The sequence below is a fragment of the Charadrius vociferus genome, unplaced genomic scaffold, assembly GCF_000708025.1.
Source record: "Charadrius vociferus isolate BGI_N301 unplaced genomic scaffold, ASM70802v2 scaffold59, whole genome shotgun sequence".
NCBI lineage: Eukaryota > Metazoa > Chordata > Aves > Charadriiformes > Charadriidae > Charadrius > Charadrius vociferus.
Window position 1 is genome coordinate 4,328,063 of NW_009661371.1, and position 19,333 is coordinate 4,347,395.

General features: G+C 38.0%; 1 protein-coding gene across 2 annotated transcripts; it reads left to right on the plus strand.

Annotated features, from left to right (window-relative positions):
- Nucleotides 1-331: 331 nt before the first annotated feature.
- On the plus strand, nt 332-19,104 carry ETFDH (electron-transferring-flavoprotein dehydrogenase). 2 transcript variants are annotated; one of them, XM_009893719.1, is made up of 12 exons: nt 332-344; nt 1,825-2,054; nt 2,973-3,054; nt 3,333-3,451; nt 3,809-3,886; nt 6,471-6,617; nt 8,428-8,568; nt 10,564-10,707; nt 15,488-15,656; nt 17,509-17,691; nt 18,043-18,264; nt 18,580-19,104. In XM_009893719.1, the coding sequence occupies exons 2-12, from the start codon at nt 1,833-1,835 to the stop codon at nt 18,741-18,743; spliced, it is 1,671 nt and encodes a 556-aa protein (XP_009892021.1). In that variant the 5' UTR covers nt 332-344; nt 1,825-1,832; the 3' UTR covers nt 18,744-19,104. The 2 variants fall into 2 exon arrangements, with proteins under 2 accessions (XP_009892021.1, XP_009892019.1); XM_009893717.1 differs by lacking the exon at nt 332-344 and adding an exon at nt 863-1,004.
- Nucleotides 19,105-19,333: the final 229 nt, after the last annotated feature.

Sequence of the window (19,333 nt, forward strand, 5' to 3'; positions counted from 1 at the left end):
TCGCGTCTGAAATTAGAGAAGGGGAATCCTTGAAGAAAGGAAAAATACCTGTCAAGGTGCATTAGTTCACAGACCTTTTAACTAAGCTAGTTTTGGTGCTAAACGTACTAGTTTTCTGAGAACAAATTGCACTCATCTTCATAGTTTTGGTTTTTTTTGTGAAAGGGGAAAATTAGAAGAGGAATGTGTCCTCCTGAACAAAGTCCTATTTTGGTCATTTTAAACTTTCATTTGGTCCAATTGTTTAAAAAGAAATTCTGATTTGTTCTTGCAACAATTAATGTATCTGCAGCAAAGGTATTAAATGTATCTACTGTTCCTAACTTTGGCAAAAGTATCCTTGGGTTTAAGTCTGAGCTTTCATAGTAGACCATGACATTTACTTTAGGTGAACTGTCTACTATCAGTAGCCAAAACTGTGTGTCAACATGTGTTGAGATGTCAGAAGGGATGAACTGGCATGTCCTATCTCTACAGTTGTTTGGTCACTTTCAGTGAAGTCTGAAATAAATCATTTGAAGTTCAAAGTGAAATAGGAATTTAAAATGTGTTTCACCTGTGTACACACATGTTATCCTCCATCAGCTGTCAGAAATGGCTGGCCAGTGTATTGAGTGGTATTATGTGAAGAATGCTGAAAGGGGAAGTTCTTTACCTCTTTCTTTTTCTTTTTTTTTTTTTTCCCGATATAAAATTATACAGCGTGTTTCTAATTTGAAAATTTAAAAATCTGTGTTTATGGTTCCTCATCTTCACATCACCTGGTAGCTGTCATATTTGTTGTGCTGCTTGTATCTCTGAAAGTCGAAAAATTTGGAAAATTACTGATTTGACAAACTTGTTTCTTATTTTTGCAGCACGTCAGTGCTTTCATTCTCTAAAGTTGATAAAGAGAGACTGCCTTCCGTCACTGCATATCACAAGATGGGCATCTACTGCCTCTGTGCCTCGCATAACTACACATTATACAATTCATCCTCGGGACAAAGACAAACGATGGGAAGGTAAGCTAAAAAAATGTATTCTTTGAAAGCTTCTTTATTATTATTATTATTGCTCAGTTTTGAGGACACTGAAATGCATTGCTGATTTCTTCTTTTTACAGAAATTCGGTACTCTTAAATACAGTACTAGTATTCCAAATGAAATCTTGTGGTTGATATCTCACAGTGAGGGTCTTTAGTGCTATAAAATGGGATCAGGTTTAACTTGATCCTAGTTATTTAGAGAAAACTTATAAGCAGCTTTTGCATTAGTGACTATCACAATAAGATTTAATTCTGTCAGGTATGTATCTGTCGGATTTTTTCAGTTGTTCTTACCATGAGAGTTTGTGAGAAAATAAGATTAGTATATATCTCTGGGCATTCCACTCTCTACATTCATCTATTTTAATGGCTTCAATTCCAGAAAAGACAGATTAATTAGTGTAAAATAAAGTCACGTGATCTGACTAAGCGTCTTTTCTTTCTCCCTTACCGAGAGTTTCACTGAGTGTTTTTGATACAGCTAGGCAACTGAGCTCTTAAGTTTAACATTCTAAGATGGAGTTTACTTATGGTGCATAGGGACTGTGTATGGGTTTTTATGGTATATCTCCTTACAACTTAAAAAGAGCTAATTTTACATGGGGATGCTAATGTCCTTCTGCACTCTTCCAAGTCCTGAGTGGGGGTTCTGTTCAATATTTATCCTCTTTTTATGCAAAGTAATACTTCTGGGATGGCTGGTAGCCAGTACCGCAGAGCAAGGTTTAGTGAGAGAGAAGCTGGGGGAAATTGGAGATTGGTTTATGTTATTATCTTTTTTTTTTTACTATTAAAGGGGTAAACATGGAAAGATTTGCAGAGGAAGCTGATGTTGTCATTGTTGGAGCAGGCCCTGCGGGTCTTTCTGCAGCTATTCGACTCAAACAGTTAGCCGCTGAGCACAGCAAAGAAATACGTGTTTGTCTGGTGGAAAAGGCTTCTCAGATTGGTGCACATACACTGTCTGGTGCTTGTCTTGAGCCAAGGTCCTTAGAAGAGCTCTTTCCGGACTGGAAGGAGCGGGGGGTATGTATGAGCATATAAACATCACAATTAATTGCTAGCTTGTAACGAACTCCATATCTGACTCATTCTGGTACGACTCAGTACCTTGGTACCATTGGTACTTAGGACCGTTTTAAAATATGTCGATCTAACAAAACAAAAAACCCCTACCTTCTCTTTAGTCTCTTTCCTCTAGATCAGCAATGCTGAAGTTTTACGTCTACACAGATGTGCTGTGTCCTTTGCTCTTTTATATAGTAGTCTTACTGCATATGCGCAGTATGTCCAGTGCCTCCTGGGATGCACTACACTTCCTGCATTTGTGCAGAATCCAGCTCCTGTGCGCAAGCAGTAAGGTGGTCAATCCTTAGCAATGTCAGACTTGTTGCTTCCGTACAATAGTTCTTCATAGTCTCAGGAAACGGCTCGTAGTACCCTGATTTTTGTGCAGTCATACTGGTGTAAGGGAGGCCTAAGATGCTTTTAGGAGGGAGAATGGCAAGACATGAACTGCCACCTCTGCCAGAACAGCCATCTGACTTGCGGCCAGCTGCCCACTATCACCTGGGAGCTGCAAGAAGTGGACCATCGACTAGTTGTTTTGTCTTACTGGGATAAATATGTAAGTTGAGCTGCCTTCTTTAAAAAGGTGTAGAATATTGATATAGTACAAGCCTGTGTACAAACTATAGAAGTAATTTGCAAGGCTCTGTTCCTTTTTTTTTTTTTTACCTAAGTAGTTGTGTTGATTCTTGCTTGATGACTGACTTATAAAGTACTTCACCTTCTGTCTTACAATACTTTCCTATGGAAGTGCTTTATTAAACCTTCAATTGACTGCCAGTTTGATTTTTTTTTAATTTTATTTTATTTGTTTTTGTTGGATTAGCTAGAAAAACATAGCTCTCAGTACTGTTTCTATTTTCTTTTTTTATGTAGGCTCCACTTAATACTCCTGTAACTGAAGACAAGTTTGGAATTTTAACAAAGAAATCGAGAATTCCGGTGCCAATTCTTCCAGGTAAAGTCTGGTGAGGTGCTAAAAAGTCATCTTTCTCAGTGTCTTTTTCAACTTTTCCATGAATGAAACGATTGGTTTGATTCAGTGTAGTATAGCAAGTGTATATAGAATGTCATAGCTCCAGGGATAGGGTCCCTGTAGATGATGGCTGTAATAACATATGACATGACCATGCAGATAGTAGTTGTAGAAGAAGATGTGACATCTGATGCGTACAACTTTTGTTATTTTGCTTACTCTTTTACTTTTTATGCTCATGTCTTTTTTTTTTTGCCTAGGACTGCCAATGGTTAATCATGGAAATTACATTGTACGTCTGGGCCACTTTGTGAGTTGGCTCGGCGAACAAGCAGAAGCTTTGGGTGTTGAGGTTTATCCAGGCTATGCAGCAGCTGAGGTAATAATGACATCAGTGTGTATATGAAAAGCGTTTTTGGACCCCCTCCTTCACGCAACTCCCAATATATGTGTACGTTCACAACATTCCTCTTAAAAGAAGTGTATTGTGATCACAACATTCCTCTTAAAAGAAGTGTATTTGTGAAAATCTGTTTCAGTGTGTCTAAATTCCCTGGCCCAGATCCAGCAAAGTGCAACTAGATCATACAGTATGTTAATAAATACATCATTTTCAAGTTTGACCATTAAAGACGTAGTGCTTATAAGTTCTGCGTTAGAACTTTTCATGAATGGATTAAAATGACAGATCATTAAAATGTTTCTTTTTTGTTTGTTTGTTTAAATATTTACAAAGGTTCTTTTTCATGAAGATGGTAGCGTCAAAGGGATAGCAACTAATGATGTAGGCATTCAAAAGGATGGAGCACCTAAAGTAAGTAACTGTCTTCCCCATAACTAGGGGTCTAATTAAGGAAATTGTGATACATCTGCTTCTACTGCCATCGGGAGTCTTGCTGCAGCCTAAGAAAAAGTGTAAAATTCAATACCTGTCTTCCCTCTCTGTATATAAAATGGATCGATTACCTGTGAAAGCTCTGGTTTCAGAGCATTGTAAACTACTTTTGAGATTAGTAGAAAAAGTCATCGCAGAAAGGTTGTTTGTTTGAGGGTGAATTAAGGAAATATTGTAAAGATGCTTTGGCATATGTAAAATCAGGAAACAAAGGAAAAGATTCCAAGAACTCCTAGAAAAAAAGTGGGAAGGTGAAATAGAAAGCTGTTGTCCAGCTGGTAACTAGCAACATGCAAGAGAGCGTGCTTCTCGCTGGTCTGTTTTCTTTGATATGTACAATGGCAGTCACATTTGTTGACAGTCTGTCTGCCTTGTTGGGGCAAGGTACACGCTGAATATTTACACCTTTTTGCTGGTTGGTCACATTTCTGTATCCAGAAGGTGACTGCCTGCCCTAAGTGTCAGACTTTGATTTTTTAGTGGACTCCAGACCTGTGGTAAGCATGTCGCTTCCCAGTGCAATACATAGGGAGAATTTGGCACCTCAGAATAGCTCAGAACAACTTTCACACAGAATTATTTGACTACAGAAATTATGGGTACAAGTTTTTTCTTAAGATTTACCTTCTTTTATAAGGTTTCTTACTAGTTATATAGAATTTCAGAGAGGTATTTACTTTCACATAAGAGTGGACTATTTTTCCCATTTAAGGCAGGGGATGAGAAGAAAAGACTCATTCTTGTTTGGAGAGTCTACAGCCAATGGAGGAGGAAGTGGTGGCAGGGAAAAGCAATATATTTTCCCAGTACAGTGTTGTCTGTCCCCTGCAGGGGATGGAGATGCTCGTGTGTTCAGATACGCATTTTCTCCAGTAGGAGGCGCAAGTAACGTGTCCAACGATGTGAGGTGGTAATTAAGATTAATTGGGGGGTTGGGTTGTTTTTGTTTTAAAGGGGGAAGGAACGATGATTTTTTGTTTGTTTGTTTAAAGCATCCTCAAAACCTGGATTATTTTTTTTTTTACCATTTATTCGAGAAGAATGTGTCTATTAACTTCTTTAATGTACATAATTAGCATGCCACTGCTCCAAACTTTTTGAGTATTCAAGTGTTTTAACTGTCAAGTCAGCTGATAATACCTCCAGCATATAAAAGTTCAGGTAAATAAAAGTAGTTTGTATAACTTAAGGGCAAGAATATCTTCAATGTGTTTGTACAGAGCCTAATCAAATGGACTGTGGTTAATGAATAGAGTTTCACCTTGCAGTCAGCACCAATCAAACAAAAATGCCAACGGTAAAAATACGTTGTAAAAAGTTGCACATTGATTCTTGTGTAGATGCTGGAGAAGGATTTTAACTGTGACAAACAACTTTGTCACATTACAGAAATGTTTCAAATTCATGAATTTCTGGTATTTACAACATGGACTTGTAGTTAATTGATTTATTTTATATAAATATACTTCAAATTGGACAGTATATATTTTTAATCTTTAAATCAAGTTGTAAGTCCCTGTAGTTCTCTTAGTAATTTGTAAGATTAACTAATTTTCAGGTTGACAATCAGAAATTCAAAGAATACACAAAAGAAATTGGCAAAGTCTTGTAACTCCTGTTTAAAGGTAATTCCCAACTAGAGGGAACATTTTCATTTGCTTGCCTTTTTCAGAAGTTTCCAACGAGTGAGTTACAAGCAGATTCCACCTGAGAGACGATTTAAAACCAAAGCAATAAGCTTCTCTTGGACATATGCTGGCTTACCTTCAGATTTTTTCTTGAGTACTGCTGGATATCTTAATCCAAACCTGTTCTCATTCTCTTTTTCAACATTAAACTTTCTATCTCAAATCAAGCTTTTCTTTTTTCCCTGCAAGACTATGTATATTTAGAAACTTGTATCTTAGATTGTAAATATAGTCTAGTAATACTCTTGTCCAACATGCTCATGAGTATTCCAGTTCCCCTTATCTTACTCTCAATCTTATTGTTGGAATTTTTTATAAGAATTTTTTTTATATAATGATACTTAATGTTAGTTTAATTTTACTGTATGTTTTAACATGTAAGATTGGCGTAATATTATAGTAACTTTATTCTGAGGTAGTGGGTTCTTTGGGGGTAGGGGTGATGCAGGTTTTTCTGATCTGGTATGTCTGTCTGGCCTCTGTCGTGGTGGAGGATGTCACATAATGTTTTATTGCAATGCGACTTCATGAGCAAAAATTAAATTGAAGTTACAGGTTAAGATTCTTTATTCTATCAGGGTTGTTTTGCACCACATGAACCAGCACATGTGATATACTGGAATCCCCTTACAAGATTTTCCAGGGGTGCATCACGGTTAGGTGGAAAAGACAACTGGACAAGAGCCATAGCTTGCAATGGTTGCAGGTTCCGGGCAGTGCCACAGTAGTGAAATCACTTTATTGCCCTCCAGTTTCTTGCTAGGAGTTTGCTGTGGCACAGATCTAAGTGCTGATGAAATGCTCTACTTTTGCAGGCTACATTTGAAAGAGGCTTGGAACTCCATGCTAAAGTCACAGTCTTCGCTGAAGGTTGTCATGGGCATCTAGCCAAACAACTGTACAAAAAATACAACCTAAGGGAGAAGTGTCAACCCCAGAGCTATGGCATTGGACTGAAAGAGGTATCACCTGCATAATTTTAACAATTAAGGAAAATAACTGTGAAGCTATAAGGTAGTTTTTGTTTGCCTTCAAACTAATTTATGTAAGACATTAGAATGACAGATCTTGAGTTACACTTTCAGACTTCAGAATCTTTGCTATTCTGAAGCTGCTCAGAGAAGGTGCTCCCTGAACGTCGCAACTGTTTTGTTTCAGCTGCTGCTTCTGTTATATCTGTGTTATAACTAGAGGTATCTGTGAATCCACTCTGTTACACTCATCTTAATTTGATTTCAAATTACATTCATTTCTAAAATCTGTTTTCAGTACTTTTACGAAATGAGAGAGGGAATCATGCTACCTAATTTTAGGAGGTCGTACTACCTGAGGAGGGGAGGAAAGGCATTCTGTAGATTTTCGGTATATTTGTTAGGGAGAAAGAGAGAGAAAAGGACTGTTCGTGCTCTCTGAAACACCTTCTGGATGACTTTTGTTTTTTTTCCTCCCAAAATACCTTCACTGGTGTTATAAAATTGGGATAGGGGTCAGGTTTGCTTTTTGAAATATTTTGTACTCAGGAAATACTGCTCATGAAACAGTTGTATTATTTAGAACACGTTCAGAGTTTGATTATAGCATATTCTTTATTTATTACTTTAAGCATGTGCTTCCAGCTACAAAATATTTGTTAGATAATTAGTTTACACTTCTGCAGAGAATAACCACTCTGTAAGCGTTCCTGCGTATGACATAGTCTTAGTTACAATTTCTAATACCCAAGTTGTCATTAAAGCAGGGTTTTGCTGTAGAGTTCCTTTTCTTCCAGATGAGACTGTGTCTGCTTTCGCAAACAGTACAGTCCAATAGAAGTGGATCTGTAAAGTGAAATAATTGGTGCTGATGAGCTGATATCCATACTATGCATATTTTGGGGTTATTTTTACTTCGGACTAGCTTTGGTCTAGTCCCATGGACTGAGTGCTCTTTTGTGACTGCAGTGCTTTAGATTGGCTTCTGGAGCCTCTCTTACAGTTTAGTTTAATGTGAAAGGAATCCAGTTTGTGCCTTCCATGGCTGCTGTACCATGTGAACCAAAGTACAGTATGTGGGAGGAGTCAGGAGTCCCGCTCAACAATGTGCTCTTTAAGCCGGAACATTAATGTAGATGTGCCCTCTGTGCGTGAGCTGATCTAATGGTGCTCAGCTGCTCTCTGGCATTAGACTGCACCTGGCACACAGCTCCAGGGTGAAGAGATGTGTTGTGAAATGAGCAGAAAATTGACTCACTAGTGGAAACGTGAAGATGATTCTGTGAACTCACTATGGGTCAGGTGAGTACTGGATATGTGGAGGAGAGAGCAGAGAAAGGACAACCTGTTTGTCAGCAAATATTTGGATCAACTCAGACATATTGTTAAGCCTGGCCTTGAAAAACTTGTGAAGAAATTGTAGTGATTTGTATGAAAAAATAAAGTTTTTAAAGAAAAGAGTCAATGTAAGCGTTGCATTCCCTAGCAGAAGTATCTATGAAAGTCATTAATATAAAGGGTCTTGTGGTTGAATGAAAATTTTGCGTATAGTGCTGGAGTGTCGGTCACATTTTCTGATGTGAAACATTTCAAGAAAGAGAAGTATTAGGAATTTCTTAAACGGTAGTTCGAAACAAGTATTTTTACTTATTACCTGGTATTTTGCTGTATGAGTTTATGCATTGGTCATAGCAGTAAATTAATTTTCTTCCATACTTAATTGTGTGTTTGTCTCTTACTATATTACTGAAAGGCCATTACTTTGCAATAGAAATCTTTTTTTTTGTGATCTTCATTTCAGTTATGGACTATCGATGAAAAGAAATGGAAACCAGGAAGAGTAGAACATACTGTAGGCTGGCCTTTAGACAGACATACATATGGAGGATCCTTTCTTTATCACTTAAATGAGGGTGAACCTTTAGTTGCTCTTGGATTTGTGGTAAGTGAAGTTGTGTTTTTCATGCTTCTTTGTTGTTGTTTGGTCTTCATTTATATGTGATTTCTTTTCTCTGTTTTAATGTGAAGGTGAAAACGTAAGAATAGCAACAGACCAAATTTCGTATTTTCTCAGTCTTAAGTGTGTTTATTCTCATATTAGGGAAGGTTAATTTGTTATATTCATCTATCTTTAACCCAGTGTCTTTTATTTAGAACAAAATAGAAAACTTACAAATACTTTTTTTTTTTGCAAACCAAACAAATTTTGGTAAAGCCAAGACCAGATGATTAATCAATAATACGCTTGCAAAATTTTTGCAAGTTAGGAAATATCACGTACGCTTTGTACAATTCAGTTTCCTCATTTGTGTGTCAACCTTGAGTGCATATGCACTTTTATGAGAGAAGCATATGAAGTGGAAGCACTCTGTAGTTCCACAAGCAGCATTCCTTCCGTTTCTGAGATCCTCAGTTTGTTCTTATCACTCTTCACCCCCATTTGACTTGCCCTCTTAGCAACTGTCTTTCTGAATTGGACAGACAGCTTCTTCCTTCTTAACTGCCTCTATATCAGAAGCATTTGAGATCACTAGAGAGAGAGACTGTGGTGTTCTGTCAGCCAGTGATGCAAGGAGCAGCAGTAGGAAATGTTTTTCTAGTGCCTATAGTCCTAAATGAAGCATGCACTATTTATTCTGTGCGTGTGCTTTACACAGAAACGTTGTAAGAGTCAGGGACACAATCTGGACTTTTAGCAGCGTGGGACTTCAGTGACCCTTCGGTCTTCTAGATTTAAGAAGGATTCCAGAGTGTGTGTGTGTGGGTGAAAGCTGTATTTTTGTCTAACCATTTTGTAAGAAACAATGAAAAAACTTGTTAGCTTTTCTCAGACGTGCATACTTCTCCTGTGCTATTGGAATTAATAAGTATGGATGGTAGACATTCAAATTCTGTTTGTTTTTACAAGGGTAGAGAGCTTTGATTCTTACAGAGAACGGTAATCAGTAATGTTCATATTATCTCCAGTTCAAATAGGAGAAAATCAACTTTTTTGACAACATGCAAGCACTTCTTTGTCTTTGAACTTTACCCTGTGTCAGTCTGAGCTGACTCTTGTAGTAGGATTATCTTGCACTTGTTTTGAAAATTCTTCAGTATCTAGCAAGGAAAGTAGATGCAAGCAGTGCTCTAAAAGCAGTGAGCTGCCAGAGAAATCAAGGTACTGTTTGTTGCTGACTCATGACTTATTTTATTATTTGTCTCAAATAAAGCTTACAGGAACCAGAAATAATCCCTTTCTCAAAAGAGAAAATTTGGCAACATAAGTCTTTTTAAGAGTATATTAAAGATGGGAAATGCAGAGTATATCTTTCAGCAAATTCTCAAATGCCTAAGATAAGAATCCTAGGCATCCAGCCAATTGGCAAAGTCTTTTCCCCCCATTTTCTGCTTTCATCATTGCTCCCCTGTGCTTTATTACAATGGGTCACCTAATTGGAAATTATAATGGACTCCACTAAACGATGTGAAGAACTGTTTAAAATAGGTGAGCACAAGGACATCACTATCTAGAAATAATTGTTTACCTCTTCCCTCAGCTTTTCTAGGGCAAAGAGGTTTTGAAACACAAATTTAAAACAAGTTTTGTCGCTTATCATGCCCATTAAACCATGCTTACTTTAATTTCACTATTTTATTTCAAAGACAGATGGAAGGTGGTTACAATGCAATTAAATGTTTTCCATGCTTCAGCTTTTGGGTAGGGCACAGAACAGTCTTATGGCAGCAAATTCTCAGATTTGTTTCTATTGTACTGTTAATAGAATGTATTTTTGGCAGTAGTTTCTCCAAGTAGAAAGATCCTGAGGTTGGTTTAGTATAAAATAGATTTAAAGAGTTGATGTGGTAATACATGATTGTTTTCTTTTCAAACTTCTGTTGAAATTTCGTACTTTTATTTTCATTAATGTTGCACTTTCTTGGTTTTTTTTTAAAGGTTGGTTTAGATTATCAAAATCCCTATTTGAATCCGTTTAGGGAGTTTCAGAGGTGGAAGCACCATCCTAGCGTACAGCCTACTTTGGAGGGTGGAACAAGGATTGCCTATGGTGCCAGAGCGTTGAATGAAGGTGGTTTCCAGGTAACTTTTTCATTAAGTTTTTTACTTTTGAGTTCTTCATAGCCATGTTTTTAGTGCTGTAGATTCAGGTTGCGTGTTGTTGGGAAACAACTGAAGTATAACAAAGATGAATAAGGCCAAAAGTTTTGCTGGACAGAAAAGCCTTGTTACCTTGCTGGATACTGGCTGCTGAGATTTGCTAGACATAGGCTCTGTCATACTAAAAATCTTCTGACATAGTCACTTACTTTTTAAATTAAATATGAAGTAGAGTTTATATTGCAATCAAATGTGTTCAGCAGCAAAGAAGCTACAGGTTATTCTTTGTTGTGCCTGGAACCCTGGCGAAGAGAAGGTAGCACCACTCATCTGTGTTTTTTTCGTGGTGTTTGGGGTGGGGTGGCATGTTTTCCAAATTACTTGCTTATTGTAGCAGAGGGAACTTCTTTCCAATGCTTGACCCTTAAGTCAGTGATCATGCTGAAATTGTTATGTAGCTTGGCAGGTGAAAGTCTTCACCTCCTCAAGTACAGGTACCTTCAGAATCTTTCATGCACAACTTTGAATTTCTGCTTTCTTGGGAGATGGAATACCTTGTTCATTTTGTACCCTTAAGGAGTCTAAAAGGTGAAATTTTAAGAATGTATTTGGTGAAATTTTAAGAATCTGTTCATCAAGACTTATGGTCAGTTGAAAGGGTTGGAACAACTTGCAAGAGAAATAGTCTAGAATTCATATTTAACAGCTAACCTCCTTTCAACCTGTTAGCTTCTCATGTGGGAATATTGAAACACAGGACATGGCTGTGTGTCCTGGACTCCCAGATCCATCTTCTGGAAGTTCCTTTCGGTTTGGAACTTAAAACTAGCCTGAGTGTTCATGATCCACAGCCTGTGTGTGGGGCCGTTCTGCTTTGCTCTCTGACTACTTTTGTCTTTCTTTTTTGAACCTTCTCCTCAGTGTAAATGTGGCTTTGTGCAGCTTTTGCAATACAAGTAGCATTTCAGCAGCAGCGTAACTCTTGTCACAGTCTTGTGGAGTTAAGCTTTGACATCAGTGTGCATGCCTGGGACGGAGTCACGGGGGTTCATGAAGCAACTTCTTGGTTACGCACATAATACACATTTAATCAGTCTGTGGGCTGATTACTTTGTCCGCTCTCAAGTGGAAATCTGTCATATCATGTTGTAACATGGCTGTGTTACTAGCTTATTTCAGAAGCCATTGTCAGCCCATTATCAACACAGATAAGATACAAAATGCCAAGATGTTTTAATCTAGATTTTAATATAAGAGGGGCTTCTCTTTGTGCTCTGTGCACTGGTTTCTCTATCACAAATAGTCATTACTGGATTTCTAGCTTTGGTGAAGTAGCCAGATTGTGACTTCAGTTGCATACTCCTTATACTGCTTGAAACATATGGCTGGAAGAACATGGTATTTTTTAAGTCACTTACAGACGTTGCTTGTGTTAAGTTACACAGACAGTAAGACTGCAGCTCTTGCACATCTCTTCCTAATCTTTGGACTACTTCTTTGCTGGACTTAAAACAACATGTCGCTTACTTTGCACTGTTCCTATTATAAAAGCATGGGGTTTCTTGGTTGTTTGTTTTTGTTTTTTTTTAAATTTTCGGTAGATAGAATTGTCTAGTTAACCATGAAGTCACACCTTTAAATGGCCTTTTTTTAATACATGCTTTCAGTAAAAAAAAAAAAAAAAGCTTTATTCATGAGTCACTTAGGAAGATTTAGCTCTTCTTTTGCATGTGTTGCTTTGATTAATAACTGTAGAAGTCTGACTCATTTGCATCACTGGAGTCCGGGAATATTTTCTTATGTAAGTCGTTCTGTAGCACCAGTTTTCATTTTGGTGACAGTATTACATCAAACAGGTGCATAAAATTACCATCAATCTTTTTTGTTCGTGTTGGCCAAGGCCAGGTTGGATGGGGCTTTGAGCAACCTGGTCCAGTGGAAGGTGGACCCCCCATGGCAGGGGGGTTGGAACTACGTGATCTTTAAGGTCCCTTCCAACCCAAACCATTCTATGGTTCTGTGTTCTTTAGTCTTTAACATATAATAATGCTAGGTTGGTGTGAGAGAGAGCACTCTTGGATGTTGCCCTGGTTTTGTAGCTTTTTGGGGTATGTGGAGGGAGGGGAGAGAGTAATAGACTACATCTACATAGCTGTTAGTTCTTTTGTTTATTAAAATTGCAAAATCAAGCACTTAATTTTAAGAAATTTCCATGCAGCCTCTGTTTTGTCTCCATTCTATCAAAAACTTTGAAAAGATTTAAGAGTTTTGTGGAAAAAACAAAAGGTGTTGCTCTTGTTGAGCAATGTTGTTATGAATATCAGGGGAAAAAGCCTTCATACTGATGACCCATGCAAGTGTCAAACCTTAGACTCACTTAACAGATTTTCAACCCTGAGCTGAGCTAAGGAGAGGAGAATTTGGGGTTCCCTGTCTGCTATGGGGGAGGACTCTGCAGGGAGCTGGAGTCTCGCCTTCTTCCCTCCTCCAAACCAGCCTTGTTTTGTCTGTTTGCTTCCAAGAAGGTGGTGCTCTTCTGCATGGTGGTTAAGGTTGTGAAGGCTTCTTCAGGTGCTCAAGGTTGAAAGAAGGATTCCACCCTGTATCTCAGGGGCAGGGAGGGCTTGTGCCATGCTGGCATGATGTGTTTCTTCAACTTGATAAACTGACTGCAAAAACAGGCACCAAGTGCAATAGTACTAATAATGAGAATTAATAACAAAGCTGCAGTATGTGTAACCTTTAGTGTTATATGACTAATCTAATTTATACTTTGATAGTATGTTGGTCACTAAGTACCTATTAAGTGAAACAGTTGTTTCAGAAGAAAAATGCTTGGTGACCATCTTTTTATGTAATTCAAAGAGTTAGTCAAGAAATCTTTCTATCATAGAATGGTTAGAGTTGGAAGGGACCTTAAAGATCATCTGGTTCCAACCCCCCTGCCATGGGCAGGGACACCTCCCACTAGACCAGGTTGCTCAAAGCCCCATCCAGCCCGGCCTGGAACACTTCCAGGGATGGGGCATCCAGAACTTCTCTGGGCAACCTGTGCCAGTGCCTCACCATCCTCACAGTAAAGAATTTCTTCCTAATATCTCATCTAAATCTACTGTCTTTCAGTTTAAAACCATTACCCCTGTTCTATCACTACACTCCCTGATAAAGAGTCCCTCTCCATCCTTCCTGTAGGCCCCTCTAGGTTCTGGAAGGCTGCTGTAAGGCATCCCTGGAGCCTTCTCTTCTCCAGGCTGAACAACCCCAACTCTCTCAGCCTGTCTTCATCGGAGAGGTGCTCCAGCCCTCTGGGCGTCTTTGTGGCCCTTCTCTGGACCTGCTCCAACAGGTCCATGTCCTTATGCTTATGTCAATGACGCATCGTTGCATCCTAAGAGATACGACAGAGTAACTGTTTTCAGCCAAAGGTCTTGTGAAAAGGGAGGACATTCTACATACTTAATTCCTTTGAAATACTGTTAAATAGGTGAACTAATCACTTCCGGTCACTGAAAAGTAAGTTAAAAGTTGTAGTTGTGTTTTCAGCCTAAATTACCTTTCCTGCGAACCAGATCACTAAGTCTATGATTAAACAAATTGCTCAAAACACAGGGGAAATGCTGTGTAGTACAACTTTTTTTAATGCCTACTATATGAATATTCAAAAGCGGCCAGCCCTGGGTGAATAGTAAACAGATAACAACTGAACAACCAGAAGAAACAAAACATTTGTTTCCAATCATCTCGAATTCCAAGGGATAGCTATTTTTGACATTTTCCGTTAAATAAAACTACTTGTTTGGGGTCAAATTATTTAGGCTATTAAAAAACCTAATTCTTTCAGGCAGCTTTAATAAAAGCAGGATGCTATATTCACAAGCGCTGCTCAGTACTAAAGATTTTTGGAGGAACGCTGTGTTCGTAACTTACCTGCAGCAATTTCAGACCTAGGATTTGATCACAGCTTTCTGCTCAAAGTGCTGCAGTCAGTCCATCTTTTGGAGCTGTTCCCTGTCTAAAATCTTAATCTCACTGGGTAAGGGTGACAGTAGCTGTTTTGATAGTTGAGGTATTCCATAGCTAATATAGGCATAGAACATGCCTATTAATACTATAGATCGGATGTTCGCAAATCATCTGGCTGGCTTAGGTTTGTGAGTTGACTGTCCTCAATGACATTATGCTTCTTACGGAATGGGAGTAAGACAATGATTTTGCACCAAAAATATATTTGTTGGCTGCTGACCAGCTTCTAAAATAAGTGGGACCTGGGGGCAGACAGGGAGGGCCCTGTGTAATTTCATGGAAAAGATTTGTGGAAAAAAGCACTGAGTAATAAACTGTTAGATGAGATGCATACAACTGTCACTATAGAAAAAGGGAACACGAATGTCTTTTTTTTTTTTTTTAAAGAATTCACTTAAACTTGAAGGAGGAAAATAGTATTGGTGGGTTACATTACCACAGTCTTGTTGCAGACAAAGCAACTGGAGAGAGGATATAAGGAAAATGTTGTCTTGTCAGTGTTTTACACTCAGCCCCAATACAATGGCTGTATTCATATTTGCTTACTATGCCAAAATTCCTTGATTAAGGGGAGTAACTCTGGTGTATTTTTAGATAGTGCACATGCAAGTCTAAAAATGTAAAGGACACTCAAGCCTGATGCCAGTTTCATTTCCAGAATGCTATTTTCACTTAAAAAAACCAAAAAAAAAAACCCAAACAAACAAACAAACCACCTTTCTTTCTGTTTCTTCTTCAGTCAATACCCAAACTCACCTTCCCAGGTGGATTATTAATTGGTTGCAGTCCTGGACTCATGAATGTTCCTAAAATCAAAGGGACACATACCGCAATGAAAAGCGGCATGTTGGCTTCAGAAGCCATCTTTAGCCAATTAATCAATGAAAATCTCCAATCAAAAACAATAGGTAAGACTGGACTTTGTCTGCAATTTGTACTTTAATTTGTAATTAATTACCTTGTGTTCAATTGGAACCACCGACAGCTTAGTGGTAACTAAATGTGTCTGAAGGAATTAGTTGGGAATGCAAGTAAATCATGAAATGAGTGTGGTGGTTTAAAAAGATATCTATTCTTTATTTACTATTTATATTGTTAAATGATTTAAGAAAGAAATATTAAAGTTTTGCTTGGTTATTCTTAAGTATTGATCCTACTGCTAGAACAAAAATATGCCTCTAATGAGCATCTGAAAAGTAAGCTTTCCTTTATAAATAGAGAAGAATAGTATATGTTTCGTTCTGACAAACAGGTTAAAAGTTAGTACTTTATGATTCAAAAAGTGTTACTGAAAGACCACAGAATCAGAGAAAAAAAATTAAAGGAACAGATTAAATGTAAGCAAAACAGGGTGAGATTTTTCAAGTTTGCTCTTCACCGTTTTGTTAATTCCTAGAATACTTTTTTCCTTCAGTCCTCTTTTTCTGTCTTTAATTTTATAGTCTTCTCATTTTGAGACTATGTGTATTTCCTATGACTTGCAATGCAAGCAAATTACAGTGATCACCTGATCCTGACCACATTGTGGTGACTTGCATAAGCCTTGGTTGTTCCCTTAAATCTGTTAATGAAGACTGTACAGAGAGAGAACCCAATTAGTATTTCAGTCATTCTGAAGATGCACACTATAGCCAGGTGCCACGTGATTACTATTTTAGGAATCTCTTCTCTGTAGTGGTGGATTCAGTCCTAGTGAGCTCTTGTTCAGCCGAAACATGCCATACACATACTGCAGAGGGTATCCTGAACAATTGAAACTTCAACTAGTGTAACAGGTGAAAATGCTTAGAACCCATCTGAAACAACACTCTGAGTGGGTAGTGTGCCACTCTTGTTTGATTATGGACAGGTTTTATAAGCTGTTTCTAGTTTTGCCAAGACAGTAGACTATTACAGCTCACTTTCTTCTCTGTGCGTAGATAATGAGTTTTTTTCAGAGCCTTACGTACGGGAGACAGACAGTACGGACTGAAGCATGTTTTCATGTGTAGACAAGGCTTAAAACTTATTGTTTACAACACCTATTCCTGTACAGTAGTAATGGAGAATGGTGAAGGAGATGGTCTCTGAAAATTTTCATTTGAAGAAACATTCTTTTTTTTCTAAGATAATTACTTGTCTTTAACTATACTGCAGTAGGTGTGTCGTGTGTCAAGCATGCAACATCTAGTATTTGTAAAGAATACAATCAAAGAGTTTAAATCAAAAATTTGTAGTCTAATATGTCTCATTAACTTGTGGATTACAAAGGGAGAAAAATTGTTCTCTAGCGCTGGCATCATCCATTGGGCTATAGTCAGTTACTGAAATCGGAATGGTTGTGGTTGCATAACTTGTCAAGTTCAAAACCTTTTCCCTTTACAATGTTAACATTACAAACCTGGCTCTCGGTCACAGGTAAACTCTCCTGGTCAATTCTTAGATTTTATAAGCGAGTAGCTGTTTCCCACAGAGGTGCCAATACAGCCACCTGGTTGGTTATCTTTATATTTTGCCAAGGTTTGAGGCCGTTTAATGCTGCTTGTGGGTCATTTAATAGAGGCTACAAAGCAGCAGTAGATAACTACTGATAACTGCCAACAAAACAGATCTCTTCAAGAGGCTGAGATATGTTGTCTAGTATATTCCTAGGTTACTATTCTGAAATTCTCACTTTGCTGCCTTCATTGCTAACAATTGCCTTTATTCAGCAATTATTTTTTTATTTCAAGGATAGTCTCTATGTACTGTAGGTACCTAACAAGTAATCTACTGCCTTAGGACTTGATGTGCAAGAATATGAAGAGAACCTGAAGAAGTCCTGGGTCTGGAAAGAGCTGTATGCGGTTAGAAACATCCGACCATCCTGCCATAGCATACTTGGTGTGTATGGAGGAATGATTTACACGGGTATATTTTATTGGCTTCTGAGAGGAATGGAACCATGGACATTAAAACATCCAGGTAATTTCTTTATCTCCTGAAAGATACTACATGTATATGTCAGTCTTTTCTGGTCTTAGTTGAAGCTAGAGCACATCTGGTCAAGTGGTGAGGCCACAAAGTGTTAAAAAAAAAAAATCGATGGTAAGGCAGTGAAGCAGACTTTGTCTCTTACCTAGCATATTCTGTAAATGAAGACATTGAAACACTATTCTACTTAGCATAGTTTTTGTCTCATGAAAAAGGCTACCTTTTATGAAATACTTCATTCTGATGACAAGGGAAGTTAAAATAGCTTAATTAAATTGTTCTTGAGTAACTGCAAATTACAGTAATTCTATACTGAAACTTATTTATTAAAAATATACTTAGGACCAGATTTTGCTCAGCTCAAGCCAGCCAAGGATTGCACACCTATTGAATATCCAAAGCCTGATGGAAAAATCAGTTTTGATCTCCTGTCGTCTGTGGCTTTAAGCGGTACAAACCACGAACACGACCAGCCTGCTCATTTAACTCTCAAAGATGACAGCATCCCTGTAAGCAGGAATTTGGCTGTATTCGATGGACCGGAACAAAGATTTTGTCCAGCAGGTAGGTAATAAAAATCTGCATCTGAGCTGTTTTTGCAAGATGAAAGACTAAGTACTTCAGGAAGAGTCCACCTGGCCTACTGCTTACTTCAAGCATTCTATCCCAGTCTTCCTCCTACAAGAGGGTTCAAGTGCAGGTCTTAAAATATATTACGTCAACAGTACTTTCATGACGGAATAATTAGTAAACACGGAAGAAGGCAGTTGAATCACACTCGTAATATACTTCCCCCATTACACTTGCTGGTAAGTAGTTGAGCATATGTGCAAGGGGAAACAATTCAGTGAAGTGACAGCTCTCTTTTGCTCTTTGCAGGAGTTTATGAATATATTCCTCTGGAAACAGGAGAAGGATCAAGACTGCAGATAAATGCTCAGAACTGTGTCCACTGCAAAACATGTGATATTAAAGACCCAAGTCAGAACATTAACTGGGTAGTGCCTGAAGGTGGAGGAGGACCAGCTTATAATGGGATGTAAACTGATGGGAAATTCTTCAGTGAGTTCTGATGGCCAACCAAAAAGCTGGAGTATTTTATGCTGCATTGTAATTAAAGTACAGCACTGATGTGAATGTTAGAGTTTGAGGCTAATGTGCCATTCTGAATTTTAGGTATGACCATTGCATTAAATGGAAAGTCGGTGCCTTCTGGTTAAACCCTAGCCTTATTTAAATAGAACTTCTTTACAGGAGTTGTGTGGCAGGCAGAAGAAAGTTCTTCTGAGGACTGACAAAAGGAACTTTGGATCCTGGATTTATTGCTGAAGTTCAGTGATAACATGAGCCATATCCAGAATTGTGGGTATGGTGGAATATAGTACCTACCATTAAAAAAAAAAAGTATTTTCTCTCTCCATCTGGAGTGATTTACTGTATGTACTCCTACTTTGCAGTAGGGAAAATGCATCACTCTAGAAAATTGTCACTGCTTTTAAGTGTTACACATTTTACATCAAATTTACAGTTAAGGGTTTTCTGTTCTGATGATAATAGGGAGCCCATCTGAAATACAACCTGTAAAGTGGTTAAAAAAAAGTGTAATACTTGCACCTTCATTGTATGTCTACCA

Bases quoted from the DNA above. Each gene is read 5' to 3' on its own strand.
- ETFDH (XM_009893719.1), top strand. From the start codon at position 1,833: ATGGAAAGATTTGCAGAGGAAGCTGATGTTGTCATTGTTGGAGCAGGC. The intron at 8,569-10,563 runs GTAAGTGAAGTT...TTTTTTTTAAAG, and splicing joins TAGTTGCTCTTGGATTTGTG to GTTGGTTTAGATTATCAAAA. The intron at 17,692-18,042 runs GTAATTTCTTTA...AAATATACTTAG, and splicing joins ATGGACATTAAAACATCCAG to GACCAGATTTTGCTCAGCTC.